The 20,993-nt window shown below is 56.6% G+C and overlaps 1 protein-coding gene across 1 annotated transcript in view; it reads left to right on the top strand.

Moving 5' to 3' along the window:
• Window positions 1-1,228: 1,228 nt before the first annotated feature.
• Window positions 1,229-20,993, top strand: part of SLC27A2 (solute carrier family 27 member 2) — a 69,807-nt gene continuing 50,042 nt past the window's right edge. The window contains exon 1 of the mRNA XM_038767641.1: window positions 1,229-1,824. Within this exon, the coding sequence (XP_038623569.1) occupies window positions 1,320-1,824 (505 nt within the window). The 5' untranslated portion in view covers window positions 1,229-1,319. The remainder of the gene's footprint in view (window positions 1,825-20,993) is intronic.

Raw genomic sequence — 20,993 nt, 5'->3', positions numbered from 1 at the left:
TGGGGAGGGGGGCGGGATGGTCCTGGGGTCCCAGGAGTCCGGCTGGCCCTTCCTCCAACCAAGGGGAGGGACTCGCTCCCCCCGGCCCCACCCCGCTCCTCCTCCTGCTCGGGGACACTCAGCTGCTCACCCACTCGCCCAGGGCCACCCCTCTCCTCCACCACTCGCCCAAGACCATCCCGTTGGTCACCCACCCAGGGCCACCCGTCTCCTCGACCGCTCGCCCAAGACCATCCTGTTGGTTGCCCACCCAGGCCCACCCCTCTCCTCGACCGCTCGCCCAAGACCATCCTGTTGGTCGCCCACCCAGGACCACCCTCTCCTCGACCGCTCACCCAAGACCATCCGGTTGGTCGCCCACCTAGGGCCACCCTCTCCTCGACCGCTCGCCCAAGACCAACCCCTTGGTCGCCCACCCAGGGCCACCCCTCTCCTCGACCGCTCGCCCAAGACCATCCTGTTGGTCGCCCACCCAGGACCACCCTCTCCTCGACCGCTCGCCCAAGACCATCCCCTTGGTCGCCCAGCCAGGACCACCCCTCTCCTCGACCGCTCGCCCAAGACCATCCGGTTGGTCGCCCATCCAGGGCCACCCCTCTCCTCGCCCAGGACTACCCCTCTGGTCGTCCACCTTCTCTCCCAGGACCACCACTCTGCTGGCCCTCCCTCGCGGCCAGGATCACCTCTCTGGTCGCCCACTTTCTGTCCCAGGACTACCCCTCTGGTCTCCCAGCTTCTCTCCCAGCCCACCCCTCTGGTTGCCCACCTTCTCTCCCAGGCCCACCCCTCTGGTGTCCCTCCCTCTCGGCTCGGACCACCCCTCTGGTCTCCCTCCCTTCCAGCCAGGATCACCCCTCTGGTCACCCATCTCCTCTCCCAGGACCATCCCTCTGGTTGCCAAGGACCATCCCTCTGGTGTCCCTCCCTCCCAGCCAGGCCCACCCCTCTGGTCTCCCTCCCTTCCAGCCAGGACCACCCCTCTGGTCACCCGTCTCCTCTCCCAGGACCACCCCTCTGGTTGCCAAGGACCATCCCTCTGGTGTCCCTCCCTCCCGGCCAGGCCCACCCCTCTGGTGTCCCTCCCTCCCTGCCCGGCCCATCCCTCTGGTGTCCCTCCCTCCCATCCAGGACCAGCCCTCCGGCGTCCCTCCCTCCCAGCCAGGACCACCCCTCCGGTGTCCCTCCCTCCAGGCCAGGACTGACCCTCTGGTCGCCCAGAACCCCCCCTCTGCTGTCCCTCTCCGGACGTTCGGTCCTCTCCCCGGGCACCTCTCCCGCCCGGCCCCTCGGCGCTGGGGCGGTTAGCGGGCCGCGGGGCGATGTTGGGTCTGGGCCCGTGGTTCGTGGTGGGCCCTCTGATGGTGGCCCTGCTGGGCCCGGCGCTGGTGCTGACCCTGTGCGGGCCGCGCCACAGCCGGGCCCTGCTCCGCGACCTGGCCTTCTTCGTGGGCCTGGTGCGGGCCGGCCGGCGCCTGAGGGGCTACGGGCGGCGAAGGCCCGTCCGCACCTTGCTCGACGCCCTGCGGGAGTGGGCCGCAAGGGAGCCGGGCCGGCCGTTCGTGCGGTTCGGCGAGGACACTCTGACCTTCGGCCAGGTCGAGGCCCTGAGCAACCGCGCGGCCCGGGCCCTCCGCCTCCGCCTGGGCCTCCGCCAAGGCCGCCCTGCGGCCCTGTTCCTCCAAAACGGGCCCCACTACGTGTGGCTCTGGCTCGGCGTGGCCAAACTGGGCTGCCCCCTCGCCTGCCTCAACCACCACAGCCGACGGCAGGCCCTCGTCCACTGCTTCCAGGCCAGCGGGGCCCAAATCCTGCTCGCCGACCCCGGTGAGTCCCCCAGACCCCCTGACCCCGCGGGCCGGAAGGCCTTTCATTGATGACGATGGCACTTATTAAGCGCTTACTACGTGCAAAGCGCCGGGGAGGTTACACGGTTATCCGGTTCTCCCACGGGGGGCTCACGGTCTCAATCCCCATTTTCCAGATGAGATAACTGAGGCCCAGAGAAGTGAAGTGACTTGACCGAAGTCACCCAGCTGACGGTTGGCAGAGCCGGGATTTGAACCCGTGAACTCCGACTCCAAAGCCCGGGCTCTTTCCGCTGAGCCACGCTGCTTCTCATTCATTCATTCAGTAGTATGTATCCGCGTGCAGAGCACTGTAGTAAGCGCTTGAAAACGACAATTCGGCAACATAAGTGGAAACGGTTTCCTTTGTGGAGGCAACCCGGCCTCGGCATTCGGAGGTCCCGGCCTTCTTATAATCCCGGCTCCGCCACCTTGGGTGACTTTGGGCCGGTCGCTTCCCCTCTCTGGGCCTCCAATCCCGGCTCCTCCACTTCATCATCAATCGTATTTATTGAGCGCTTACTACGTGCAGAGCACTGGACTAAGCGCTTGGTAAGTACAAATTGGCAACTTATACAGTCCCTACCCAACAGTGGGCTCACAGTCTAGGGTGACTTTGGGCCGGTCGCTTCCCCTCTCTGGGCCTCCAATCCCGGCTCCTCCACTTCATCATCAATCGTATTTATTGAGCGCTTAATACGTGCAGAGCACTGGACTAAGCGCCTGGTAAGTACAAATTGGCAACATATAGAGACCCAACAGTGGGCTCACAGTCTAAAAGACTTGTCCGCTGTGTGACCTTGGGCCAGTCACTTCACTTCTCTGGGCCTCAGTTCCCTCGTCTGGAAAATGGGGATGAAGACTGCGAGCCCCGTGTGGGACAACCTGATCACCTTGGATCTACCCCAGCTCTTAGAACAGTGTACATAGTAAGAGGTTAACAAACACTATTATTATTATTGTTCATTCATTCATTCATTCATTCAATCGTATTTATTGAGCGCTTCCTGTGCGCAGAGCACTGTACTAAGCGCTTGGGAAGTCCAAGTCGGCAACATATAGAGACACTCCCTACCCAACAGTGGGCTCACAGTCTAGAAGTGGTTATTATTATCATTTTTATTCCCCGGTTTCCGGACACGGATCCTCACCCGCGCGTCCCCCGCGCTGTCCGGGAGCTGACCCGCGTTCTCCGAGTTCAGCTCCATGTTCCCCGCGTTGTCCGGGTCCTGCCCCGCGCTCTCCAAATTCTCTTGAGTCCTGCCTCGACCTCCCCGCGTTCTCTTGAGTCCTGCCCCGCGCTCTCCGAGTTTTCCGGGTGCTATTCCCCGCTCCCCGCGTTGTCCTGGTCCTTCCCCGTGCTCTCCGAGTTTTCCCTTTCCTGTTCCCAGCTCCCCGCGTTCTATTGATCCTGCCCCGCGCTCTCCGAGTTTTCCGGGCGCTATTCCCCACTCCCCGCGTTGTCCTGGTCCTTCCCCGCGCTGTCCGAGTTTTCCGGGTCCTGTTCCCCGCACCCCGCGTTCTATTGAACCTGCCCCGCGCTCTCCGAGTTTTCCGGGCGCTATTCCCCGCTCCCCGCGTTCTATTGATCCTGCCCCGCGCTCTCCGAGTTTTCCGGGCGCTATTCCCCGCTCCCAGCGTTGTCCTGGTCCTTCCCCGCGCTCTCCAAGTTTTCCGGGTCCTGTTCCCCGCTCCCCGCGTTCTATTGATCCTGCCCCGCGCTCTCCGAGTTTTCCGGGTGCTATTCCCCGCTCCCCGCGTTGTCCTGGTCCTTCCCCGCGCTCTCCAAGTTTTCCGGGTCCTTTTCCCCACTCCCCGCGTTCTATTGATCCTGCCCCGCGCTCTCCGAGTTTTCCGGGTGCTATTCCCCGCTCCCCGCGTTGTCCTGGTCCTGCCCCGCGTTCTCCTAGTTTTCCCAGTCCTTTTCCCCGCTCCCGGCGTTCTATTGATCCTGCCCCGCGCTCTCCGAGTTTTCCCGTTCCTTTTCCCCGCTCCCCGCGTTCTATTGATCCTGCCCGCGCTCTCCGAGTGGCCCGGGGCCTGTCCCGCGCTGTCCGGGACCTGCCCCGCGCTCTCCGAGTTTTCCGGGCGCTATTCCTCGCTCCCAGCGTTGTCCTGGTCCTTCCCCGCGCTCTCCAAGTTTTCCGGGTCCTTTTCCCCGCTCCCCGCGTTCTATTGATCCTGCCCCGCGCTCTCCGAGTTTTCCGGGCGCTATTCCCCGCTCCCCGCGTTGCCCCGGTCCTGCCCCGCGCTCTCCAAGTTTTCCAGGTCCTGTACCGCGCTCCCCGCGTTCTACTGATCCTGCCCCGCGCTGTCCGAGTTTTCCAGGTGCTATTCCCCGCTCCCCGCGTTGTCCTGGTCCTACCCGGCGTTCCCCGAGTTTTCCTTTTCCTGTTCCCCGCTCCCCGCGTTCTATTGATCCTGCCCCGCGCTCTCCTAGTTTTCCCGTTCCTTTTCCCCGCTCCCCGCGTTCTGTTGATCCCGGCCCGCGCTCTCCGAGTGGCCCGGGGCCTGTCCCGCGCTGTCCGGGACCTGCCCCGCGTTGTCCGAGTCCGGCTCCACGCTCCTCGCATTCTTCGGGTCTTGTTCTACGCTCCCCGCGTTGTCCTGGTCCTGCCCCGCGCTCTCCGAGTTTTCCGGGTCCTTTTCCGCGCTCCCCGCGTTCTATTGATCCTGCCCCGCGCTCTCCGAGTTTTCCGGGTGCTATTCCCCGCTCCCCGCGTTGTCCTGGTCCTTCCCCGCGCTCTCCGAGTTTTCCGGGTCCTGTTCCCCGCTCCCCACGTTCTATTGATCCTGCCCCGCGCTCTCCGAGTTTTCCGGGTGCTATTCCCCGCTCCCCGCGTTGTCCTGGTCCTGCCCCGCGCTCTCCGAGTTTTCCGGGCTCTTTTCCCCGCTCCCCGCGTTGTCCTAGTCCTGCCCCGCGCTCTCCGAGTTTTCCGGGTGCTGCTCCCCGCTCCCCGCGTTGTCCTGGTCCTGCCCCGCGCTCTCCGAGTTTTCCGGGTCCTTTTCCCCGCTCCCCGCGTTGTCCTGGTCCTTCCCCGCGCTCTCCGAGTTTTCCGGGTCCTTTTCCCCGCTCCCCGCGTTCTATTGATCCTGCCCCGCGCTCTCCGAGTTTTCCGGGCGCTATTCCCCGCTCCCCGCGTTGCCCTGGTCCTGCCCCGCGCTCTCCAAGTTTTCCAGGTCCTGTACCGCGCTCCCCGCGTTCTACTGATCCTGCCCCGCGCTGTCCGAGTTTTCCAGGTGCTATTCCCCGCTCCCCGCGTTGTCCTGGTCCTACCCGGCGTTCCCCGAGTTTTCCTTTTCCTGTTCCCCGCTCCCCGCGTTCTACTGATCCTTCCCCGCGCTCTCCGAGTTTTCCTTTTCCTGTTCCCCGCTCCCCGCGTTCTATTGATCCTGCCCCGCGCTCTCCGAGTTTTCCCGTTCCTTTTCCCCGCTCCCCGCGTTCTGTTGATCCCGGCCCGCGCTCTCCGAGTGGCCCGGGGCCTGTCCCGCGCTGTCCGGGACCTGCCCCGCGTTGTCCGAGTCCGGCTCCACGCTCCTCGCATTCTTCGGGTCTTGTTCTACGCTCCCCGCGTTGTCCTGGTCCTGCCCCGCGCTCTCCGAGTTTTCCGGGTCCTTTTCCCCGCTCCCCCGCGTTCTATTGATCCTGCCCCGCGCTCTCCGAGTTTTCCGGGTGCTATTCCCCGCTCCCCGCGTTGTCCTGGTCCTTCCCCCGCGCTCTCCGAGTTTTCCGGGTCCTGTTCCCCGCTCCCCACGTTCTATTGATCCTGCCCCGCGCTCTCCGAGTTTTCCGGGTGCTATTCCCCGCTCCCCGCGTTGTCCTGGTCCTGCCCCGCGCTCTCCGAGTTTTCCGGGCTCTTTTCCCCCGCTCCCCGCGTTGTCCTAGTCCTGCCCCGCGCTCTCCGAGTTTTCCGGGTGCTGTTCCCCGCTCCCCGCGTTGTCCTGGTCCTGCCCCGCGCTCTCCGAGTTTTCCGGGTCCTTTTCCCCGCTCCCCGCGTTGTCCTGGTCCTTCCCCGCGCTCTCCGAGTTTTCCGGGTCCTTTTCCCCCGCTCCCCCGCGTTCTATTGATCCTGCCCCGCGCTCTCCGAGTTTTCCGGGCGCTATTCCCCGCTCCCCGCGTTGCCCTGGTCCTGCCCCGCGCTCTCCAAGTTTTCCAGGTCCTGTACCGCGCTCCCCGCGTTCTACTGATCCTGCCCCGCGCTGTCCGAGTTTTCCAGGTGCTATTCCCCGCTCCCCGCGTTGTCCTGGTCCTACCCGGCGTTCCCCGAGTTTTCCTTTTCCTGTTCCCCGCTCCCCGCGTTCTACTGATCCTTCCCCGCGCTCTCCGAGTTTTCCTTTTCCTGTTCCCCGCTCCCCGCGTTCTATTGATCCCGCCCCGCGCTCTCCGAGTGGCCCGAGTCCTGTCCCGCGCTGTCCGGGACCTGCCCCGCGCTGTCCGAGTCCGGCTCCACGCTCCTCGCGTTTTCCTGGTCTTGTTCCCCGCTCCCCGCGTTGCCCTGGTCCTTCCCCGCGCTCTCTGAGTTTTCCGGGTCCTGTTCCCCGCTCCCCGCGTTCTATTCATCCTTCCCCGCGCTGTCCGAGCTTTCCGGGTGCTATTCCCAGCTCCCCGCGTTCTGTTGACCCTTCCCCCGCGCTGCCCGAGTCCGGCTTCACGCTTCTCGCACTCTCCAGGTCCTGTTCCCCGCTCCCCGCGTTGTCCTGGTCCTTTCCCGCGCTCTCCGAGTTTTCCGGGTCCTGTTCCACGGCTCCCCGCGTTCTATTGATCCTGCCCCGCGCTCTCCTAGTATTCCGGGTGCTATTCCCCGCTCCCCGCGTTGTCCTGGTCCTTCCCCGCGCTCTCCGAGTTCTCCGGGTCCTTTTCCCCCCGCTCCCCGCGTTCTGTTGATCCTGCCCCGCGCTCTCCAAGTGGTCCGAGTCCTGTCCCGCACTGTCCGGGACCTGCCCCGCGCTCTCCGAGTTTTCCGGGTCCTTTTCCCCGCTCCCCGCGTTCTATTGATCCTGCCCCGCGCTCTCCGAGTTTTCCGGGTGCTATTCCCCGCTCCCCGCGTTGTCCTGGTCCTTTCCCGCGCTCTCCAAGATTGCCAGGTCCCGTACCGCGCTCCCCGCGTTCTATTGATCCTTCCCCGCGCTCTCCGAGATTTCCGGGTGCTATTCCCCGAACCCCGCGTTCTATTGATCCTGCCCCGTGCTCTCCGAGTTTTCCGGGCGCTATTCCCCGCTCCCAGCGTTGTCCTGGTCCTGCCCCGCGCTCTCCGAGTTTTCCGGGTCCTTTTCCCCGCTCCCCGCGTTCTATTGATCCTGCCCCGCGCTCTCCGAGTTTTCCGGGTGCTATTCCCCGCTCCCCGCGTTGTCCTGGTCCTTTCCCGCGCTCTCCAAGATTGCCAGGTCCCGTACCGCGCTCCCCGCGTTCTATTGATCCTTCCCCGCGCTCTCCGAGATTTCCGGGTGCTATTCCCCGAACCCCGCGTTCTATTGATCCTGCCCCGTGCTCTCCGAGTTTTCCGGGCGCTATTCCCCGCTCCCCGCGTTGTCCTGGTCCTGCCCCGCGCTCTCCGAGTTTTCCGGGTCCTTTTCCCCGCTCCCCGCGTTCTATTGATCCTGCCCCGCGCTCTCCGAGTTTTCCGGGTGCTATTCCCCGCTCCCCGCGTTGTCCTGGTCCTTTCCCGCGCTCTCCAAGATTGCCAGGTCCCGTATCGCGCTCCCCGCGTTCTATTGATCCTTCCCCGCGCTCTCCGAGATTTCCGGGTGCTATTCCCCGAACCCCGCGTTCTATTGATCCTGCCCCGTGCTCTCCGAGTTTTCCGGGCGCTATTCCCCGCTCCCAGCGTTGTCCTGGTCCTGCCCCACACTCTCCGAGTTTTCCGGGTCCTTTTCCCCACTCCCCGCGTTCTATTGATCCTGCCCCGCGCTCTCCGAGTTTTCCGGGTGCTATTCCCCGCTCCCCACGTTGTCCTGGTCCTTTCCCACGCTCTCCAAGTTTTCCAGGTCCCGTATCACGCTCCCCGCGTTCTATTGATCCTGCCCCGCGCTCTCCGAGATTTCCGGGTGCTATTCCCCGAACCCCGCGTTCTATTGATCCTGCCCCGTGCTCTCCGAGTTTTCCGGGCGCTATTCCCCGCTCCCAGCGTTGTCCTGGTCCTGCCCCGCACTCTCCGAGTTTTCCGGGTCCTTTTCCCCGCTCCCCACGTTGTCCTGGTCCTTTCCCGCGCTCTCCAAGATTGCCAGGTCCCGTACCGCGCTCCCCACGTTCTACTGATCCTTCCCCGCGCTCTCCGAGATTTCCGGGTGCTATTCCCCGAACCCCGCGTTCTATTGATCCTGCCCCGTGCTCTCCGAGTTTTCCGGGCGCTATTCCCCGCTCCCAACGTTGTCCTGGTCCTGCCCCGCACTCTCCGAGTTTTCCGGGTCCTTTTCCCCGCTCCCCACGTTGTCCTGGTCCTTTCCCGCGCTCTCCAAGATTGCCAGGTCCCGTACCGCGCTCCCCACGTTCTACTGATCCTTCCCCGCGCTCTCCGAGATTTCCGGGTGCTATTCCCCGAACCCCGCGTTCTATTGATCCTGCCCCGTGCTCTCCGAGTTTTCCGGGCACTATTCCCCGCTCCCAACGTTGTCCTGGTCCTGCCCCGCACTCTCCGAGTTTTCCGGGTCCTTTTCCCCGCTCCCCACGTTGTCCTGGTCCTTTCCCGCGCTCTCCAAGATTGCCAGGTCCCGTACCGCGCTCCCCGCGTTCTATTGATCCTTCCCCGCGCTCTCCGAGATTTCCGGGTGCTATTCCCCGAACCCCGTGTTCTATTGATCCTGCCCCGTGCTCTCCGAGTTTTCCGGGCGCTATTCCCCGCTCCCAGCGTTGTCCTGGTCCTGCCCCGCACTCTCCGAGTTTTCCGGGTCCTTTTCCCCGCTCCCCGCGTTCTATTGATCCTGCCCCGCGCTCTCCGAGTTTTCCGGGGGCTATTCCCCGCTCCCCGCGTTGTCCTGGTCCTTTCCCGCACTCTCCAAGTTTTCCAGGTCCCGTATCGCGCTCCCCGCGTTCTATTGATCCTGCCCAGCGCTCTCCGAGATTTCCGGGTGCTATTCCCCGCACCCCGCGTTCTATTGATCCTGCCCCATGCTCTCCGAGTTTTCCGGGTGCTATTCCCCGCTCCCGGCGTTGTCCTGGTCCTGCCCCGCGCTTTCCGAGTTTTCCAGGTGCTATTCCCCACTCCCCGCGTTGTCCTGGTCCTGCCTCGCGCTCTCCGAGTTTTCCGGGCGCTATTCCCCGCTCCCCGCGTTGTCCTGGTCCTTCCCCGCGCTCTCCAAGTTTTCCGGGTCCTTTTCCCCCCGCTCCCCGCATTCTATTGATCCTGCCCCGCGCTCTCCGAGTGGTCCGAGTCCTGTCCCGCGCTGTCCGGGCCCTGCCCCGCGCTCTCCGAATCCGGCTCCACGCTCTCCGCGTCCCGCTCCATGATATTCCCCGCGTTCTCCGGGTCCCCCCTCACGCCCCCCATTCATTCATTCAATCGTATTTATTGAGCGCTTACTGCGTGCAGAGCACTGTACTAAGCGCTTGGGAAATCCAAGTCGGCAACATCTAGAGACGGTCCCGACCCAACAGCGGGCTCGCGGCCTGGAACTGGGGGACAGACAACAAAACGAAACATATTCACAAAATAAAATAAATAGAATAAACATGTACAAGTAAATTAAATTCATTCGTATTTATTGAGCGCTTACTGCGTGCAGAGCACTGTGCTAAGCGCTCCCTCGAGTCCTGTCCCACCCACTCCGCGCTCTACGAGTCGTGTTCTACGCTCCCCGCGGTCTCCGGACGCTGCTCCAGCGGGCCCCGTAATGTCAATCAATCAATCAATCAATCAATCGTATTTATTGAGCGCTTACCGTGTGCAGAGCACTGTACTAAGCGCTTGGGAAGTCCAAGTTGGCAACAACTAGAGACAGGCCCTACCCAACAGCGGGCTCACAGTCGAAAAGGGGGAGACGGAGAACAAAACCAAACATACGAACAAAATAAAATAAATAGAATAGATATGTACAAGTAAAATAAATAAATAAATAAATAATTATAACGATGGCGCTTGTTAAGCGCTTACTATGTGCCAAGCACTGTTCTAAGCGTTGATCCACGCGCGCTTCCAGTGAACGCCTCCCCAAGAGCCCCTCACCCCGGGCTGGGGGGCGGGAAGGAGAGGGGAAGCCCATCCACCCACGCGATATAAGGACTGGGACCCACGCGTCCGATGGCTGCAGGAGTTCGGGCTTGGGAGTCGGAGGTCATGGGTTCGAATCCCGCCTTTCCTGCTTGTTACCTGGGTGACTGTGGGCAAGTCACTTCACTTCTCTGGGCCTCAGTTCCCTCATCTGGAAAGTGGGGATGAAGACTGTGAGCCCCCCGAGGGACAACCTGATCACCTTGCATCCTCCCCAGCGCTTAGAACAGTGCTTTGCACATAGTAAGCGCTTAATCAATCAATCAATCAATCAATAGTATTTATTGAGCGCTTACTGTGTGCAGAGCACTGGACTAAGCGCTTGGGAAGTCCAAGTTGGCAACATCTAGAGACGGTCCCTACCCAACAACGGGCACACAGTCTAGAAGGAAAAGACTGTAAGCTCTCTGAGGGCAGGGAAAGTGTCTACCAACTCTGTTCATTCATTCATTCATTCATTCATTCATTCAATCGTATTTATTGAGCACTTACTGTGTGCAGAGCACTGTACTAAGCGCTTGGGAAGTCCAAGTTGGCAACATCTAAGACGGTCCCTACCCAACAACGGGCTCACAGTCTAGAAGGAAAAGACTGTAAGCTCTCTGAGGGCAGGGAAAGTGTCTACCAACTCCATTCATTCATTCATTCATTCAATCATATTTATTGAGCGCTTACTGTGTGCAGAGCACTGTACTAAGCGCTTGGGGAGTGCAAGTTGGCGACATCTAGAGACGGTCCCTACCCAACAACGGGCTCACAGTCTAGAAGGAAAAGACTGTAAGCTCTCTGAGGGCAGGGAAAGTGTCTACCAACTCCATTCATTCATTCATTCATTCAATCATATTTATTGAGCGCTTACTGTGTGCAGAGCACTGTACTAAGCACTTGGGAAGTCCAAGTTGGCGACATCTAGAGACGGTCCCTACCCAACAATGGGCTCACAGTCTAGAAGGGAAAGACTGTAAGCTCTCTGAGGGCAGGGAACGTGTCTGCCAACTCATGCGTGGTACTCTCCCAAGTGCTTCGTACAGTGCTCTGCACACAGTAAGCGCTCAATAAATACCATTGATTGATTGATTGATTGATTGGTATGGGTTGGTCCCCGGAAAAACAGGTCTGCTTCGGGGCAGCGGGAGGGGGAGCGTGGCAGAGTATGGAGTCATGGACTTTTTATGGTATTTCTTAAGCGCTTACTATGTGTCACACACTGCTCTAAGCACTGAGGTAATAATAATAATAATAATAATAATAATAATAATAATGTTTCCAACTTGTACTTCCCAAGCGCTTAGTCCAGTGCTCTGCACACAGTAAGGGCTCAATAAATACGATTGAATGAATGAATGAATAATAATGATGGTATTTGTTAAGCGCTTACTATGTGCAAAGCGCTGTTTGAAGCGCTGGGGGGATATAAGGTGATGAGGTTGTCCCACGTGGGGCTCACAGTCTTCATCCCCATTTTACAGATGAGGGAACTGAGGCACAGAGAAGTTAACTGGCTTGCCCAAGGGACATGTGGCAGAGCCGGGATTCGAACCCATAATAATAATACTGATGGTATTTGTTAAGCGCTTACTATGTGCAAAGCACTGTTCTAAGCGCTGGAGGGTGACCATGGGGGACTCACAGCCTCGATCCCCATTTTCCAGATGAGGGAACTGAGGCACAGAGAAGTGAATTGGCTTGCCCAAGGTCACCCAGCTGACAAGTGGTGGAGCCGGGATTCGACTCCCAAGCCCGCGCTCTTTCCACTGAGCCACGCGGGGAAGTTCGTTCATTCATTCAATCATCATCATCAATCATATTTATTGAGCGCTAACTGTGTGCAGAGCACTGTACTAAACGCTTGGGAAGTAAGGCCAAGTGAATTGCGCCGGACACAGTCCCTGTCCCGCATGGGGCTTCCAGTCTAAGTCGGAGGGAGAAGGGACATTGAATCCCCATCTGATCAATGAGGAGCATTGAGCAATCATTTATTACTTAGTGGAAAAAGCCCGGACTTTGGAGTCAGAGGTCATGGGTTCAAATCCCGACTTCGCCACATCAGCTGTGTGACTGTGGGCAAGTCACTTCACTTCTCTGTGCCTCAGTTCCCTCATCTGTAAAATGGGGTTGAAGACCGTGAGCCCCCCGTGGGACAACCTGATCACCTTGTAACCTCCCCAGCGCTTGGAACAGTGCTTTGCACATAGTAAGTTCTTAATAAATGCTACTATTATTATTATCATTATTATTATTATTATTATTAAGGGACTGAGGCCCAGAGAAGTGACGTGACTTGTCCAAGGTCACACGGCAAACGATTGGCAGAGCCGGGGTTAGAACCCAGGGCCCTCTAGACTGTAAAGTCCCGAGAAGCAGCGTGGCTCAGTGGAAAGAGCCCGGGTTTTGGAGGCAGAGGTCATGGGTTCAAATCCCGCCTCCGCCACTTATCCGCTGTGTGACTGTGGGCAAGTCACTTCACTTCTCTGTGCCTCAGTTCCCTCATCTGTAAAATGAGGTTGAAGACCATGAGCCCCCCGTGGGACAACCTGATCACCTTGTAACCTCCCCAGCGCTTGGAACAATGCTTTGCACATAGTAAGTGCTTAATAAATGCCTTCATTATTATTATTATTATTATTAAGGGACTGAGGCCCAGAGAAGTGACGTGACTTGTCCAAGGTCACACGGCAAACGATTGGCAGAGCCGGGGTTAGAACCCAGGGCCCTCTAGACTGTAAAGTCCCGAGAAGCAGCGTGGCTCAGTGGAAAGAGCCCGGGCTTTGGAGTCAGAGGTCGTGGGTTCAAATCCCCGCTCTGCCACTTATCAGCTGTGTGACTGTGGGCAAGTCACTTCACTTCTCTGGGCCTCAGTTCCCTCATCTGTAAAATGGGGTTGAAGACCGTGAGCCCCCCGGGGGACAATCTGATCATCTTGTAACCTCCCCAGCGCTTGGAACAATGCTTTGCACATAGTAAGTGCTTAATAAATGCCTTCATTATTATTATTATTATCGAGGGACTGAGGCCCAGAGAAGTGACATGACTTGTCCAAGGTCACACGGCAAACGATTAGCAGAGCCGGGGTTAGAACCCAGGGCCCTCTAGACTGTAAAGTCCCGAGAAGCAGCGTGGCTCAGTGGAAAGAGCCCGGGCTTTGGAGTCAGAGGTCGTGGGTTCAAATCCCCGCTCTGCCACTTATCAGCTGTGTGACTGTGGGCAGGTCACTTCACTTCTCTGGGCCTCAGTTCCCTCATCTGTAAAATGGGGTTGAAGAACGTGAGCCCCCCGGGGGACAATCTGATCATCTTGTAACCTCCCCAGCGCTTGGAACAATGATTTGCACATAGTAAGTGCTTAATAAATGCCTTCATTATTATTATTATTATTATTAAGGGACTGAGGCCCAGAGAAGTGACGTGACTTGTCCAAGGTCACACAGCAAACGATTGGCAGAGCCGGGGTTAGAACCCAGGGCCCTCTAGACTGTAAAGTCCCGAGAAGCAGCGTGGCTCAGTGGAAAGAGCCCGGGGTTTGGAGTCAGAGGTCATGGGTTCAAATCCTAGTTCCGCCACTTATCCGCTGTGTGACTGTGGGCAAGTCACTTCACTTCTCTGTGCCTCAGTTCCCTCATCTGTAAAATGGGGTTGAAGACCGTGAGCCCCCCGTGGGACAACCTGATCACCTTGTAACCTCCCCAGCGCTTGGAACAGTGCTTCGCACGTAGTAAGCGCTTAATAAATGCCATCATTATTATTATTATGACCCAGATCTCCAGGGCCCGGGGGGGAGGTCGGCCCGCCACCTCCCTCGGGGGTTGACTCCAGGCCCAACAGGAAATCTCGGAGGTCGGAGACCGGTCTGTCACCCCGTTCCCAAGAGATTCCGGGCCCTTCCCGAGTGCACGGAGGTCACGCTCGGGGAAAGCCACTGGTTTTGTTTTCCCTCCTCTCCAGCCCTGGCACGCTAATCCTCCTCGCAGGTGTTCTCTAAGGACTCCCGTTTCAATCCCATAGGGCTTCCGGGAGGAGGAGCAGGGTGGCTCAGGGGGTAGGGCCTGGGCCTGGGAGTGAGAAGGACGCTGTCGGAAGGACCTGGGTTCTCATCCCGGCTCTGCCACGCGTGTGCTGTGTGACCTTGGACAAGTCACTTCACTTCTCTGGGCCTCAGTTCCCTCCTCTGGAAAATGGGGATGAGGACTGTGAGCCCCCAGTGGGACCGGGACTGTGTCCAACCTGATTAATTCTTCTCTACAGGGCTTAGAACAGTGCGGCTCTGCCACGCGTGTGCTGTGTGACCTTGGACAAGTCACTTCACTTCTCTGGGCCTCAGTTCCCTCCTCTGGAAAATGGGGATGAAGACTGTGAGCCCCCCTCTGAGACCGGGATTGTGTCCAACCTGATTAAGTCTTAGCTACCCTAGGGCTTAGAACGGGGCGGCTCTGCCACGCGTGTGCTGTGTGACCTTGGACAAGTCACTTCACTTCTCTGGGCCTCAGTTCCCTCATCTGGAAAATGGGGATGAAGACTGTGAGCCCCCAGTGGGACCGGGACTGTGTCCAACCTGATTAATTCTTATCCACCCCAGGGCTTAGAACGGGGCGGCTCTGCCACGCGTGTGCTGTGTGACCTTGGACAAGTCACTTCACTTCTCTGGGCCTCAGTTCCCTCATCTGGAAAATGGGGATGAAGACTGTGAGCCCCCTGTGGGACCAGGACTGTGTCCAACCTGATTAAGTCTTATCTACCCTAGGGCTTAGAAAGGGGTGGCTCTGCCACGCGTGTGCTGTGTGACCTTGGACACGTCACTTCACTTCTCTGGGCCTCAGTTCCCTCATCTGGAAAATGGGGATGAAGAGTGCGAGCCACCCTGTGGGACCGGGATTGTGTCCAACCTGATTAATTCTTCTCTACCCCAGGGCTTAGAACAGGGCGGCTCTGCCACAAGTGTGCTGTGTGACCTTGGACAAGTCACTTCACTTCTCTGGGCCTCAGTTCCCTCCTCTGGAAAATGGGGATGAAGACTGTGAGCCCCCTGTGGGACCGGGACTGTGTCCAACCTGATTAATTCTTCTCTACCCCAGGGCTTAGAACAGGGTGGCTCTGCCACGCGTGTGCTGTGTGACCTTGGACAAGTCACTTCACTTCTCTGGGCCTCAGTTCCCTCCTCTGGAAAATGGGGATGAAGAGTGCGAGCCCCCCTGTGGGACCGGGACTGTGTCCAACCGGATTAATTCTTCTCTACCCCAGGGCTTAGAACAGGGTGGCTCTGCCATGCACATGCTGTGTGACCTTGGACAAGTCACTTCACTTCTCTGGGCCTCAGTTCCCTCCTCTGGAAAATGGGGATGAAGACTGTGAGCCCCCAGTGGGACCGGGACTGTGTCCAACCTGATTAATTCTTATCTACCCCAGGGCTTAGAACAGTGCGGCTCTGCCACGCGTGTGCTGTGTGACCTTGGACAAGTCACTTCACATCTCTGGGCCTCAGTTCCCTCCTCTGGAAAATGGGGATGAAGACTGTGAGCCCCCTGTGGGACCGGGACTGTGTCCAACCTGATTAATTCTTTTCTACAGGGCTTAGAACAGGGCGGCTCTGCCACGCGTGTGCTGTGTGACCTTGGACAAGTCACTTCACTTCTCTGGGCCTCAGTTCCCTCATCTGGAACTCCATTTATTTATTACTTATTACTCTATTATTTCATTTGTACATATTTATTCTATTTATTTTATTTTGTTAATATGTTTTGTTGTCTGTCTCCCCCTTCTAGACCGTGAGCCCGCTGTTGGGTCGGGACCGTCTCTAGATGTTGCCGACTTGGACTTCCCAAGCGCTTAGTCCAGTGCTCTGCCCACAGGAAGCGCTCAGTAAATACGATTGAATGAATGAATGAATGAATGAATGAATAGGAACCGTCCCTATATGTTGCCAACTTAGACTTCCCAAGCGCTTAGTGCAGTGCTCTGCACACGGGAAGCGCTCAATAAATACGACTGAATGAACGAATGAATCTGGAAAATGGGGATGAAGACTGTGAGCCCCCTGGGGCTGTGTCCAACCTGATTAATTTTTATCTACCCCAGGGCTTAGAACAGGGCTTGGCACATAGAAAGCGCTTAATAAATACCGTAATTATTATTATTAGGAGAGAGAAGCAGAAACTGGGGTTCTATGCCCTGCCCCCGGGCTCTTTGGGTCAGCTTGGTGCCAGCTGATTTGTACCATGGGCATTCAGTATCAACGGATATCAGTGGAAAGAGCCCGGGCTTTGGAGTCAGAGGTCATGGGTTCGAATCCCGGCTCCTCCACTTGTCAGCCGGGTGACTTTGGGGGAGTCATTTCACTTCTCTGTGCCTCAGTTCCCCCCTCTGGAAAATAGGGATGAAGACTGAGCCCCTCGTGGGACAACCTCAATCAATCGTATTTATTGAGCGCATACTATGTGCAGAGCACTGTACTAAGCGCTTGGGAAGTACAAATTGGCAACACATAGAGACAGTCCCTACCCAACAGTGGGCTCACAGTCTAAAAGGGGGAGACAGAGAACAGAACCAAACATACCAACAAAATAAAATAAATAGGATAGAAATGTACAAGTAAAATAAATAAATAAATAAATAAATAAATAGAGTAATAAATATGTATAAATAAATAAATAAATAAATAAATAAATAAATAAATAAACAACCTGATCACCTTGTATCCTCTCCAGCGCTTAGAACAGTGCTTGGCACATAGTAAGCGCTTAACAAATACCAACACTATTATTATATAATCCAGGCCGCCTTGCACAAAGCTTGGGATTCGAGAGGTTGGTATCGCAGGGGCCAAGCACGGAAATCAGGCCTCTGTTTTCGCACCTGGATCCCCAGGCCGGAGGCTGGGCCGCCCCGCGTCCGGGATCCCCTCTCGTATTGCACGCCTCGTTCAGAATCTGTGATCTTGCTTTGGTGCGGGGGGTCGGAGGGCGGGGAGAGTATTTGTTAAGCTCCTACTATGCGTCGCACACATAGCACTGGGGTCGATACAGTATATGGAAGCAGTCTCCATCCTGCATGTAGTCTAAATGGGAGGGAGAACGGGCTTTGAATCCCCATTTGACAACTGAGGAAACTGAGGCACCGAGCAGCAAAATGACTTGCCTCAGATCCCAAAGCAAGCAATTGGCAGAGATGGAATTAGAACCCGGGTCCTCCGACTCTCAGGCCTGTGTTCTTTCCTCTAGCCTGTGGTAGACACAATAATAATAATAATAATAATAATGGTATTTGTTAAGCACTTACTATGCGCAAAGCACTGTTCTAAGCGCTGGGGAAGTTACAAGGTGATCAGTTTGTCCCACGTGGGCTCACAATCTTAATTCCCATTTTACATTCATTCATTCAATCGTATTTATTGAGCACTTACTGTGTGCAGAGCACTGATGATGGTATTAGGTGCTTACTATGTGCAAAGCACTGTTCTAAGCCCAGGGGAGGTTACAAGGGGATCAGGTTGTCCCACGGGAGGCTCACAGTTTTAATCCCCTTTAACAGATGAGGGAACTGAGGCCCAGAGAAGTGAAGGGACTTGCCCAAAGTCCCACAGCTGACAGTTGGCGGAGCCGGAATTTGAACCCACGACCTCTGACTCCAAAGCCCGGGTTCTTTCCACTGAGCCCGGAAATCCGACCCAACCCCTGCCCTCACAAGGAGCTCCCAGTCTAAGTAGGGAGAACCCCCATTTTACAGACGAGGAGCCTGAGGCAAGGAGAAGTGAATACAGCCTGGGCCTGGGAATTAGAAGGAGCTGGATTCTAATCCCGGCTCTACTTCTAGTCTGCTGTGTGACTTTGGGCAAGCTCCTTTGCTTCTCTGGGCCTCAGTTCCCTCCTCTGGAAAATGGGGATGAAGAGCGCGAGCCCCAGGTGGGACAGGGATGCTGTCCAGCCGGATTAACTTGTAGCTTAATACTAAGCTCCGGTGTTTAGTGTTCCTTCACACAGGTCACCTAGCAGGGAAGTGGCAGAGGCAGGATTAGAACCCGCGACCTCCTGACCCCCCCCCCAGGCCCGGCTCTGTCCATTGGGCCACCCTGCTTTTCTAGGAGGGAAGGCCCAAGGGAGAAGCAGGGCAGAGGGAAAGCCGAGCTGAGCTCTTCTGTGAGGAGGTGGGGAGTCATCATCATCATCATCAATCCTATTTATTGAGCGCTTACTGAGTGCAGAGCACTGTACTAAGCGCTTGGGAAGAACAAGTTGGCAACATATAGAGACAGTCCCTACCCAACAGTGGGCTCACAGTCCAAAAGTGTGAGAGTCTAAAACTCTCTCCCTCCCGCTCTTTCATTCATTGATTCATTCAATCGTATTTATTTATTTTTAACGGCATTTATGAAGCACTTGCGACGTGCAAAGCACTGCTCTAAGCGCTGGGGAGGTTACAAGGTGAGGAGGTTGTCCCACGGGGGGCTCCTAGTCTTCCCCCCCATTTTCCAGAAGAGGGAACCGAGGCCCAGAGAGGTGAAGTGACTTGCCCGAGGTCACATGACTGACAATTGGCGGAGCGCTTTGGGCAATTATTGAGCGCTTACTGTGTGCAGAGCACTGTACTAAGCGCTTGGGAAGTACAAATCGGCGACATGTAGAGCCCAACAACGCCCACCACGTTGACCTGAAGCCCAACTGCCCATTTTCCATCATCATCAATCGTATTTATTGAGCGCTTACTATGTGCAGAGCACTGTACTAAGCGCTTGGGAAGTACAAATTGGCAACATATAGAGACAGTCCCCACCACCACCTCCTGCCGACTCCCTGACTAAGCCCTCCTTTCCTCTTCTCCCGCTCCCTTCTGCGTCACCCTGACTCGCTCCCGCTCCCCGCCCCACAGCATTCACGTCCCTATCCATAATTTATTATTATTTCTATTAACGTCCGTCTCCTCCCTAGACTGGAAACTCGCCGTGGGTGGGGAATGTATCCGTTACAGCCTTCTGCTGTCCTCTCCCAAGCGTTTAGTACAGTGCTCTGCACGCAGTCCGCACTCAATAAATGCAATTGATTGTCGGTCAGGAACCGACTGGGAGAGCTTTGGTTCCCACGAACGTTCCCCGCCTCAAACCAGGTGTGGGTGCGAATTGGGCTGAGGGGAGTCAGCGGGGGCCTAGTGATTACGGCTGGGGCCTGGGAAGCAGAAGGACCTGGGCTCTAATCCACTTGTCTGCCGAGTGACCTTGGGCAAGTCACGTCACTTCTCCGTGCCTCCGTTCCCTCATCTGCGAAATGGGGATAAGAATAATGATAATGATGGCATTTGTTAAGTGCTTACTATGTGCAAAGCATTCATTCATTCAATCATATTTATTGAATGCTTACTGTGTGCGGAGCACTGTACTAAGCACTTGGGAGAGGGCAGTAAAACAGTACAAAAGACATATTCCCTGCCCACAGCGAGTTGACAGTCTAGAGGACTTTGAATGGCTGCTAACTGTCCTATATTTTTGCCTCTCCTTCCCAGTACATCTCACATTCATGTCTCTCTCATTTTCTATCAATCAGTGTTACTCCATTCATTCATTCAATTGTATTTATTGAGCGCTTACTGTGTGCAGAGCACTGTACTAAGCGCTTGAGAAGGACAAGCTGGCAACATATAGAGATGGTCCCTACCCAACAACGGGCTCACAGTCTATTATTATTATTATTATTATTAATGATGGTATTTGTTCAGCGCTTACTATGGGCCAGCACTGTTCTAAGTGCCAGGTTAAGCGCAAGCTAATCAGTTTGGACGCAGTCCCTGTCCCACGTGGAGCTCACAGTCTTCATCCCCATTTTACAGATGAGGGAACTGAGGCCCAGTCGAGTGATTTGCCCAAGGTCACGCGGCAGACAAGTGGCAAAGTTGGGATCAGAACCCACGTCTTTCTGTCTCCCAGGCTCGTGGTCTGTCCACTAGACGACTTTGCTTCTCAATTGTTATATTGTAATCAATCAATCAATCATATTTATTGAGTGCTTACTGTGTGCTGTACTAAGCGCTCAATCGCATTGTACTCTCCCAAGCACTTAGTACAGTGCTCTGCTCACAGTAAGTGCTCAGCAAATGCCATTGATTGATTGATAAGAGAAAGAGGAGATGCAGGGCACCCTCAGGAGGGTCTGTGGGGCAGTTCCAGCCTTAAAAATAATAATAATAACTTTGGAATGTGTTAAGTGCTTACTATGTGCCAGGCACTGTACTAAGCACTGGGGTTGATGCAAGCAAATCGGGTTAGACCCAGTCCCTGTCCCACATGGGGATCACAGTCTCAATCCCCGGTTTACAGATGAGGGAACTGAGGCCCAGAGAAGTGAAGTGACTTTCCCAAGGTCACACAGCAGGCAAGTGGCGGTGCCAGGATTATACGCCATGATCTCCTGATTTCCAGGCCAATTTCCAGTACTAAAGTCTTGAGTTACGCGGGCATCCTGAAGGTCACGGCAACAGACCATACCCAGGTGCATCCCATTGCTTGTCACGTGTAAGCTCGCTGTGGGCAGGGAATGTTTATTGTTCTATCGTCATCTCCCAAGCACTTAGTACAGTACTCAGCACACAGTAAGCGCTCAATAAATACGACTGAATGAATGAATGCGGCCCAACCTCTCCCCGGCTTGTGCGGCAGGTGGAGGCGGGTTTCTGCCCTCCTTGGGCAACAATAACGTCGATTCCTGCCGAAGGACTTCAAGGTTTCAACGGCACCAAATAAGACGCCGGTTGGTTTGGACCCAGTCCCTGTCCCACTTGGGGCTCACAGTCTCAATCCCCATTTCACAGATGTGGTAACTGAAGCCCAGAGAAGTGAAGTCACTCGCCCAAGGTCACACAGCACTTGGATTTGTATAATAATAATGATGGCATTTGTTAAGAGCTTACTATGTGCCACTGGCGGGGGGATGCAAGGCGATCAGTAGTACTGTTTTAAGTACGGGGGTAGA

This window comes from Tachyglossus aculeatus, chromosome 26, assembly GCF_015852505.1.
Source record: "Tachyglossus aculeatus isolate mTacAcu1 chromosome 26, mTacAcu1.pri, whole genome shotgun sequence".
NCBI lineage: Eukaryota > Metazoa > Chordata > Mammalia > Monotremata > Tachyglossidae > Tachyglossus > Tachyglossus aculeatus.
This window is presented reverse-complemented; position numbering and strand designations above follow the sequence as displayed.